A 10,722-nucleotide genomic window follows, 5' to 3' on the forward strand; every position below is an offset into this window, starting at 1 on the left:
GCACACGTGTGTGTGTGTGTGTGTGATCCCACTACAACTGTTGTCTGCTAAAATACATACTGCATATCTCCCATGATGACATGTCTGTAAAACAAAAGCTCAGTGACGGAGACACACTTCCTCCTGGTAAGGATCAGTGTCCTTTGTCTGCAACCTTGTTCATAATAAATTAACCACTGATTATAAATAATCTTGTTTCTATAAACAAGTTTCCACATCGGTAAAAGCAGTGATGAAAGTGTCTATTACCCTGACTAATTTCTATACCAGTACATCTTATTTGCTTAGTGCCATATGGGGCAGGAGAAATGTTTGCTAATCCTGATCGCATTTGGTAAAAACAATGATGAAGTGCTGAAAGATATTTAGTACTCTGACTGACTTGCCAAATGGACCAGAATGATATATTTGGACATTTTGGTGCTCAAATAGTGAACAAAAACAGTTACCATCCCACTCAACCTTAAACTTAAATGTCTTTGTATGGTGTTTAAAACCAATTAACAATTAAATCCCCATAATGACTGGTGATATGCACACAAAGGAATTAGACAATATGTTTCTTTAATGCATTTCTTTCATGCTTATTACAGCAGGCAGGGTCATTTTAGTGCTGAAATAAAGCCAAGAAGAGAGTGAGGTGACCATGTCATAGTAATGTGACCATGTCATTGTAATCAATGACGATGACAACTACAAATGGTACACTTAAAGGTTTAAGTGTGACATTTGCAGTCGTCATCATCATATGTTAACTTTCAAGAGAAAATTATTTATGCACGGTGTACATCATTTACTGGTCAGTTTCTAACAGAATATATTCCAAGTGGGCAAACTCATCTCCATACACTCTATAGGTTACTATGAGTTATGACAGGGCATGCAACCTGGATTGCAATATTACATTTTTTTAAATTTAACAAAGCAAGAAGAGAAACTAAACAGGGCAGCCGAAGGTTGTGATCTGATTGATGAACTCATCAATGCCCAGACAGACTTCTCTGTAGTTTCTGGACGTGCACTCTTGTTGTGAGGGCCAGTACTCTATCCATGTCTGTTCACCTAGGATATACTTGTACTGCAACAGTGCTTTATCCTCCTCTCTGTGCAGGTCTTCAGACTTCCCCATAATCATGTATGTTTTCCCCTGCTTTAGACCCAGAGCTTCTCTACAGTAAGATAGTCCCATGAAGTCACGATTCTTCCCCTCCGCTCCCTCGTCAGTACCTGGCTTGACGACCAAATCGATCTTCATGGTGTAAGTATCTGTGTGTGTCGTCAGCTTCGAGTCCACCACCGTAGCTTTGTAAACGTAATCCAGTCCCGCGCCGCAGGCTTTGTCTATGCGTTGGACATCTCGCTCAACTTTCTTCTGCATACTGCAGCTCTCTTCCGCACACGTGCACACGTCTCCAAGACACAGTCTGCTCAGAGTACCACCCTCCCTCTGTGGGTGGTAGAACTTCAAACAGTGCTTCTGGTTGTAGTATTCATATACAGAGATGGCAGCTGGCTGTAGAACTCCCACTTCCTGTACTCTGTGGATATTCTGTCTTCTAACTTATGAGACACCTTGTCCAGATATAGGATGAGAAATCCTCTTTCAGACAGAACTTTGTCCATCTCAAACTTCTCTATGTAGCGCTCCCTCCCCTTGGACAACCTTTTCAGATCTTCTGTGTCTGCAATGAAGCCGGTCAGCAAGCCGATGTCCAGAATAGACATGGTCGCATCTCTCTCTGAGTTACGATACAACACCTCAATAGTGAGCATAAATGACTCCTTGGCGTCCTCGTGGCTTGTTTTGTCCATCTTAGTGAGGGTGACAGAGAGGTCAAAGCTTTCACAGTCACTGTCCTTTTCCTCTGGCAGGGCATAGTACAGTGTCACCACTGACAAGGTCGCCTCACCATTTCCTGAGGCTTTTAAAGTCAAGTCCTTGTCTATGGACTTGACCTTGTCTGTACGAGTGTGGAACTGGCTCTTGTTGTTGATGGACCACTTGGTGACTGATGCCCTGCCGGCCACCTCTAGGTTGATGTCCAAGTCAAAGTCTTTCAGGTCCTTCACGTGGCTCCAATACTCAGCCACAGCCTGGAACACCATGATGGTGGACTGTGTGGATCCGTATCCCCCTCCCACCTTCTTCTGCTTGTTGGGCCACCTGACTACGGGACCGGCCTCTTCGAAGGCCTTCACCTTGACCAGGGCAAGCAGGGCGTACGACGTGGCCTCCAGCGTGTACTGGTGACCACCAGGGACTGGCCAGTGGTCCAGCTGTGGAGAAGCGAACTTCAATAGCGTCTCCTTGTTGAGTTTCTCTGCATTGGCCAGAGCATAGGAGGTCATAGCATAAGGGTTAGTCAGGTGGGGCAGACGCTTCTCGAGGTACGCTACTGCCTTAACCATACTGTCTGGTAGACTGTTGACAGACTGCTCACACAGTGAGCTTGCTTCCTGCATGGCGATGAGAACAAAAGCTGTCATGGAGGCGTCATTGTCCGATCCCCTCACGTTACCCGCCATCTCTGCGTGAATGACAGAAGCAAACTCATTGAAGATGCCATCTGGCTGTTGTGTGCTCAGGATCAGCCACTTCACAGCACTACAGAGCACGTTTTCCTGAACACTGATTAATGTACTGGACATGGCAAACACCTTCACCACGTATGCTGTCAGCCAGGTGCTGCTCTTTCTTTTGACCCAGGCAGCGTAGGAGCCATCTTCTTTACGGTAGGCCAGCTCACGTTGGTAACCAATGTTGATGTACTTGATGGCTGTGTTCCGTTTGTCCAGGCCAATATCCTCCCACTTTTTGGTGTTGTCCAGGTAGTGTGTTGCAATGACAGGCAGGGTCATGTGGATCATGTTCTGTTCCCCACACCCGACTGGCTGAACTATCAGTCTGCCCAGAGAGTGTCCACTGATGGCCTGCTCCACCAGCACACTGGTCTGCTCTCCACCTGTCACACTGATCAGTGTGTCAGCTTCAGAGTTTGGCACCTGGTTTCGGGGCACTCCACTGCGTATGTGTGACGTCTGCTCACCACCATGTTTAGCCGGGTTCAGGAGCACATTGGTTTCCTTCTTAACCAGCACTCCCTCAGCCACAACGTGCAGATCTCTCATCACTCCGTCATTTCTGCCAGAGTTTTTCACAGATGCCTTGACCTCAATGGAGTGCATGCCCAGCTTCATAGGGATGATGACATAGGGGACAACCCGGGTGGACATGGCATCCATGTTCACTTCCTGCCTGTACTTACCCTTCTTGCTTGCCGAGCTGCACACCTCGCCGTTCTCCATCAGCTCCACACGCACAGTGATGGGGTCTTCGCTGTAGTTGTGGAGGATTGCTTTGACCTCAGCTGTTCATTGCGGACGGCTGAGTAGGGCAGCTTGAGGTCGATGACGAACTCCTTTTGAACTATCATCTCAAACGGATCTGCCACACAGATGCCATGAGTTTTAGACAGGCTGATGGCTGTTATTTGCCAGGTGGTGGTGGAATCCTTTAGGAAGTTGTTCCTTATTACAGATGTGGAATCGCAGTGCTTGTCTTGGGCAGGGCATTCAGGAAGAGTGGTGTCCTCCCACATCCAGCTCTCAGGGAACTGACTACGAGACACAATGTCTTCAGACCGCATGTACTCATCATCGTCATCCTCTTCACTGCGTGAAAGTAGCAGTGCATCCTGTTTAGATTCTATCTTCTTGGAGGCCATCTCAGTGCAGCACACAAGGAAGGCTTGGACGCAGACCTCCCCATCTGTGATGTACTGGGCCCGTCTGTCACAGGTATATCCCATGGTGTTGTCCCTCATCCCGTCCACACAACAATCCTTGGCCAGACCATTGTACTTACTGGCCATACTAGTGATGACGTCACTGATGGTCACTGCTCGTCTCCGCCTAGAACTAACAGGACAGCTGGGGTCTGAAACAATAGGTTCTAGGCTACTAACCCCATCTTTTTGCAAAAATGTTTTCACCTTGTCATTATGGGGTATTGTGTTCAGATGGGTGAGAATTTTAATTTTTTTATCCATTTTGAATTCATTTTCTAACGCAAGAAAATGTGGAATAAATCAAGGGGTATGAATACTTTCTGAAGGCACAGTAGTTAGTAGCCTTGGTGAGTAACCCCCACTCATCAGACTTTGCCATATAAGTTTTCCAGGTGGATGTTTCTCAATAGTTCTTGTGCTATGCATCAGTAGGCCTTACAAAATTATGCAACCACTTGACTGTGAAGATAATGAAGTAAACATGGCAGTTGGTGTTCAGTAACCAGGTACATTGTTTTGGCTTGTTTCAGCTAGTTGTTCAACATTGGTTGATTGCAAGCACTTTCATAGCAAAGCCATGGTAACAAGATTATTTGAGAAACACATCCATATAGTACTGTGTGTGTGTGTGTGTGTGTGTGTGTGTGTGTGTGTGTGTGTGTGTGTGTGTGTGTGTGTGTGTGTGTGTGTGTGTGTGTGTGTGTGTGTGTGTGTGTGTGTGTGTGTATGTGTGTGTGTGCGTGCGTGCGTGCGTGCGTGAGTGCGTGCGTGCTGACTCATTATGAGATGCACCGAACTCTCCTTGGCATTTAGGGTGTTTCTGCTGTTTTGACAGTGATTGAATCATTCATGACCTGTTAACTTGTCTTGATACCAGATCTGAACTAAAGGAGTTAGTTAGCTTTGGCTTTGATAATAGCACGTACATGTCCATTTGCTGATTAATAATATAACTTTTTTTTTGCCATTTTGTATTATTAAGTTGTTTGTTTCAGTGGTTAAATATAAATCACAGTAGTTCCACAGGTCCAGTATATTTCCAACCTGTATATCTCTCTGATAGATTTTGAGCTGTTTGTTTTGCTTAACAGTGGACTTTCCAACTACTGTTATCAAGCCCACTGGTTTCACAACTCTACTGCTGGGAAGTAATGCACCCCACAGGGGATTCACCCCTGGAACTCCTCCCACAGATTGAGCTAACCCTAGACAGGATAAAAGCCAGGGTTGGAAAGGGAAGGCACTATTACAGACCCAGAATAAGCGGTGGAGATGTGGGTCGGCAACTTGCTGTGTCTGGCCGCACTGGCTGTAGCCCTCTCCTTACCTACATTATCTGATGGAGCTGCACTGCTAGTGTTGTCAGCTCCTAACCTGCTGCGTGTGGGCAGTAATGAGAACATCTTTGTGGAGTCTCAGGACCATGCAGGAGGTCCCCTGAATGTTAAGATCATGGTGAAGAACCACCCTACGCAGAGCAAAGAGCTAGCCTCTAAATCAGTGGTTCTGGATCAAGCAAACAACTTCCAGGCTATGACACAACTGGTCATCCCAGAGGGGGACCACTTTGTGGACGATCCCAAGCAGAAGCAGTATGTGGTCCTGCAGGCCCAGTTCCCTGACCGCCTCCTGGAGAAGGTTGTCCTGGTCTCCTTCCAGTCTGGATACATCTTCATCCAGACTGACAAGACCATTTACACTCCGGCCAGCACCGTCTACTACAGAGTGTTCTCTATGAGTCCTGGCCTGGAGCCTCTGACCAGGGAGATATTTGAGGACAAGGAGGTCGCCAAGAACAAAGAGATCGCAGTCTCTGTGGAGATCATGACTCCTGAGAACATCACCATCTTCAGGGAGATCGTCAACCCAGACAAGGGAGTCAAATCTGGACAGTTCAGTCTCCCTGAAATAGTCAGTTTCGGGACATGGCATGTAGTCACGAGGTTCCAGAGCACTCCTCAGAAGACCTTCTCATCTGACTTTGAGGTCAAGGAGTATGTTCTGCCCAGCTTTGAGGTTAGTCTGACCCCAGCTAAAGCCTTCTTCTACGTTGACGACAAAGACCTGACTGTTGACATCACCGCCAGGTATCTATACGGTAAGGAAGTGACAGGGACAGGCTATGTGGTGTTTGGTGTCATCACAACAGAGAACGAGAAAAAGAGCTTCCCTGCCTCTCTGCAGAGAGTAGAGATCAAAGAAGGTAAAGGAGTGGCTTGTCTGAAGAAGGAACACATCACACAGACTTTCAACAACATCAATGATCTGGTCAAACAGTCCATCTTCATATCAGTCAGCGTGTTAACAGAGGGTGGGGGTGAAATGGTAGAGGCAGAGAAGAGAGGGATCCAGATTGTCACTTCGCCATACACCATCCTCTTCAAGAGAACGCCCAAATACTTCAAACCTGGCATGCCCTTCGACGTCTCGGTTTACATTACGAATCCCGACAACTCTCCAGCAAGTGGAGTGGAGATTGAGGTGACTCCAGATAATGCTAAAGGGGTGACCAGGGCCAACGGTTTTGCCAAAATTTCACTTAACACCGTGGCATCAGCCAAAGAGCTGGCAATCACTGTGAAGACCAAGGACCCGGCGATCCTACCCAACAGACAGGCGGAGGCCACCATGAAGGCTCTCCCCTACAGAACTTCCACCGGGAACTTTCTCCATGTCGGGGTTGACTCTAATGAGCTGAAGATTGGAGACCCCATTAAGATCAACCTGAACCTGGGACCCACCCCCATACAAAACCATGACCTTACATACATGTTCCTGAGTAGAGGTCAGCTGGTGAAAGTGGGAAGATTCAAAAGACAGGGGAACGCGCTGGTGACACTCTCAGTGCCTGTCTCCAAGGAGATGCTTCCGTCGTTCCGCATCGTAGCGTACTACCATGTGGGAGCAGACGACCTGGTGGCAGACTCTGTCTGGGTTGACATCAAGGTCTCCTGCATGGGCTCACTGAAAGTGACATCGACCAGGCCCAAGGCATCATATGAACCTCGTAAGGCTTTCAGTCTGACCGTCACTGGAGACCCGGGAGCTAAAGTAGGACTGGTGGCTGTAGACAAGGGAGTCTACATTCTCAACAGCAAACATCGTCTCACACAGGCCAAGATCTGGGACACCATAGAGAAGCATGATACAGGCTGTACAGCTGGAGGGGGAGCAGACAATATGGGGGTGTTCTACGATGCTGGTCTGGTATTTGAGACCAACACTGCTAAAGGGACTGGGATCAGAACAGACCCCAGCTGTCCTGTTAGTTCTAGGCGGAGACGAGCAGTGACCATCAGTGACGTCATCACTAGTATGGCCAGTAAGTACAATGGTCTGGCCAAGGAGTGTTGTGTGGACGGGATGAGGGACAACACCATGGGATATACCTGTGACAGACGGGCCCAGTACATCACAGATGGGGAGGTCTGTGTCCAAGCCTTCCTTGTGTGCTGCACTGAGATGGCCTCCAAGAAGATAGAATCTAAACAGGATGCACTGCTGCTTTCACGCAGTGAAGAGGATGACGATGATGAGTACATGCGGTCTGAAGACATTGTGTCTCGTAGTCAGTTCCCTGAGAGCTGGATGTGGGAGGACACCACTCTTCCTGAATGCCCTGCCCAAGACAAGCACTGCGATTCCACATCTGTAATAAGGAACAACTTCCTAAAGGATTCCATCACCACCTGGCAAATAACAGCCATCAGCCTGTCTAAAACTCATGGCATATGTGTGGCAGATCCGTTTGAGATGATAGTTCTAAAGGACTTCTTCATCGACCTCAAGCTGCCCTACTCAGCCGTCCGCAATGAACAGCTGGAGGTCAAAGCAATCCTCCACAACTACAGCGAAGACCCCATCACTGTGCGTGTGGAGCTGATGGAGAACGGCGAGGTGTGCAGCTCGGCAAGCAAGAAGGGTAAGTACAGGCAGGAAGTGAACATGGATGCCATGTCCACCCGGGTTGTCCCCTATGTCATCATCCCTATGAAGCTGGGCATGCACTCCATTGAGGTCAAGGCATCTGTGAAAAACTCTGGCAGCAATGACGGAGTGAAGAGAGATCTGCGCGTTGTGGCTGAGGGAGTGCTGGTTAAGAAGGAAACCAATGTACTCCTGAACCCGGCTAAACATGGTGGTGAGCAGACGTCACACATACCCAGTGGAGTGCCCCGAAACCAGGTGCCAAACTCTGATGCTGACACACTGATCAGTGTGACAGGTGGAGAGCAGACCAGTGTGCTGGTGGAGCAGGCCATCAGTGGAGACTCTCTGGGCAGTCTGATAGTTCAGCCAGTTGGGTGTGGGGAACAGAACATGATCTACATGACCCTGCCTGTCATTGCTACACACTACCTGGACAACACCAAAAAGTGGGAGGATATTGGCCTGGACAAACGGAACACTGCCATCAAGTACATCAACATTGGTTACCAACGTGAGCTGGCCTACCGTAAAGAAGATGGCTCCTACGCTGCCTGGGTCCACAGAAAGAGCAGCACCTGGCTGACAGCATACGTGGTGAAGGTGTTTGCCATGTCCAGTACATTAATCAGTGTTCAGGAAAACGTGCTCTGTAGTGCTGTCAAGTGGCTGATCCTGAACACACAACAGCCAGATGGCATCTTCAATGAGTTTGCTCCTGTCATTCACGCAGAGATGACGGGTAACGTGAGGGGATCGGACAATGACGCCTCCATGACAGCTTTTGTTCTCATCGCCATGCAGGAAGCAAGCTCACTGTGTGAGCAGTCTGTCAACAGCCTACCAGGCAGTATGGTTAAGGCAGTAGCATACCTCGAGAAGCGTCTGCCCCACCTGACTAACCCTTATGCTGTAGCTATGACCTCCTATGCTCTGGCCAATGCAAAGAAACTCAACAAGGAGACGCTACTGAAGTTCGCCTCTCCACAGCTGGACCACTGGCCAGTCCCTGGTGGACACCAGTACACGCTGGAGGCCACGTCGTACGCCCTGCTTGCCCTGGTCAAGGTGAAGGCCTTCGAAGAGGCCGGTCCCGTAGTCAGGTGGCTCAACAAGCAGAAGAAGGTGGGAGGGGGATACGGATCCACACAGTCCACCATCATGGTGTTCCAGGCTGTGGCTGAGTATTGGAGCCACGTGAAGGACCTGAAAGACTTTGACTTGGACATCAACCTAGAGGTGGCCGGCAGGGCATCAGTCACCAAGTGGTCCATCAACAACAAGAACCAGTTCCACACTCGTACAGACAAGGTCAAGTCCATAGACAAGGACTTGACTGTAAAAGCCTCAGGAAATGGTGAGGCGACCTTGTCAGTGGTGACACTGTACTATGCCCTGCCAGAGGAAAAGGACAGTGACTGTGAAAGCTTTGACCTCTCTGTCACCCTCACTAAGATGGACAAAACAAGCCACGAGGACGCCAAGGAGTCATTTATGCTCACTATTGAGGTGTTGTATCGTAACTCAGAGAGAGATGCGACCATGTCTATTCTGGACATCGGCTTGCTGACCGGCTTCATTGTAGACACAGACGATCTGAAAAGGTTGTCCAAGGGGAGGGAGCGCTACATAGAGAAGTTTGAGATGGACAAAGTTCTGTCTGAAAGAGGATCTCTCATCCTATATCTGGACAAGGTGTCTCATAAGTTAGAAGACAGAATATCCTTTAAGATCCACAGAGTACAGGAAGTGGGAGTTCTACAGCCAGCTGCCATCTCTGTATATGAATACTACAACCAGAAGCACTGTGTGAAGTTCTACCACCCACAGAGGGAGGGTGGTACTCTGAGCAGACTGTGTCTTGGAGACGTGTGCACGTGTGCGGAAGAGAGCTGCAGTATGCAGAAGAAAGGTGAGCCAGATGTCCTACGCATAGACAAAGCCTGCGGCGCGGGACTGGATTACGTTTACAAAGCTACGGTGGTGGACTCGAAGCTGACGACACACACAGATACTTACACCATGAAGATCGATTCGGTCGTCAAGCCAGGTACTGACGAGGGAGCGGAGGGGAAGAATCGTGACTTCATGGGACTATCTTACTGTAGAGAAGCTCTGGGTCTAAAGCAGGGGAAAACATACATGATTATGGGGAAGTCTGAAGACCTGCACAGAGTGGAGGATAAAGGACTGTTGCAGTACAAGTATGTCCTAGGTGAACAGACATGGATAGAGTACTGGCCCTCACAACAAGAGTGCACGTCCAGAAACTACAGAGAAGTCTGTCTGGGCATTGATGAGTTCATCAATCAGATCACAACCTTCGGCTGCCCTGTTTAGTTTCTCTTCTTGCTTTGTTAAATTTAAAAAAAATGTAATATTGCAATCCAGGTTGCATGCCCTGTCATAACTCATAGTAACCTATAGAGTGTATGGAGATGAGTTTGCCCACTTGGAATATATTCTGTTAGAAACTGACCAGTAAATGATGTACACCGTGCATAAATAATTTTCTCTTGAAAGTTAACATATGATGAAACACTTAAACCTTTAAGTGTACCATTTGTAGTTGTCATCGTCATTGATTACAATGACATGGTCACATTACTATGACATGGTCACCTCACTCTCTTCTTGGCTTTATTTCAGCACTAAAATGACCCTGCCTGCTGTAATAAGCATGAAAGAAATGCATTAAAGAAACATATTGTCTAATTCCTTTGTGTGCATATCACCAGTCATTATGGGGATTTAATTGTTAATTGGTTTTAAACACCATACAAAGACATTTAAGTTTAAGGTTGAGTGGGATGGTAACTGTTTTTGTTCACTATTTGAGCACCAAAATGTCCAAATATATCATTCTGGTCCATTTGGCAAGTCAGTCAGAGTACTAAATATCTTTCAGCACTTCATCATTGTTTTTACCAAATGCGATCAGGATTAGCAAACATTTCTCCTGCCCCATATGGCACTAAGCAAATAAGATGTACTGGTATAGAAATTA

General features: G+C 47.7%; 1 protein-coding gene and 1 pseudogene across 1 annotated transcript; one reads left to right on the forward strand and one right to left on the reverse strand.

Annotated features, from left to right (window-relative positions):
* Window positions 1-545: 545 nt before the first annotated feature.
* On the reverse strand, window positions 546-3,937 carry LOC115176843 (complement C3-like; annotated as a pseudogene).
* A 1,090-nt stretch (window positions 3,938-5,027) lies between these two features.
* Window positions 5,028-10,432, forward strand: LOC115176838 (complement C3). The gene has a single exon (XM_029737170.1). It carries the CDS (start codon window positions 5,061-5,063, stop codon window positions 10,053-10,055), a length of 4,995 nt encoding a protein of 1,664 aa, XP_029593030.1. The 5' UTR covers window positions 5,028-5,060; the 3' UTR covers window positions 10,056-10,432.
* Window positions 10,433-10,722: the final 290 nt, after the last annotated feature.

Source organism: Salmo trutta, chromosome 3 (assembly GCF_901001165.1).
Source record: "Salmo trutta chromosome 3, fSalTru1.1, whole genome shotgun sequence".
NCBI classification, from domain to species: Eukaryota; Metazoa; Chordata; class Actinopteri; order Salmoniformes; family Salmonidae; genus Salmo; species Salmo trutta.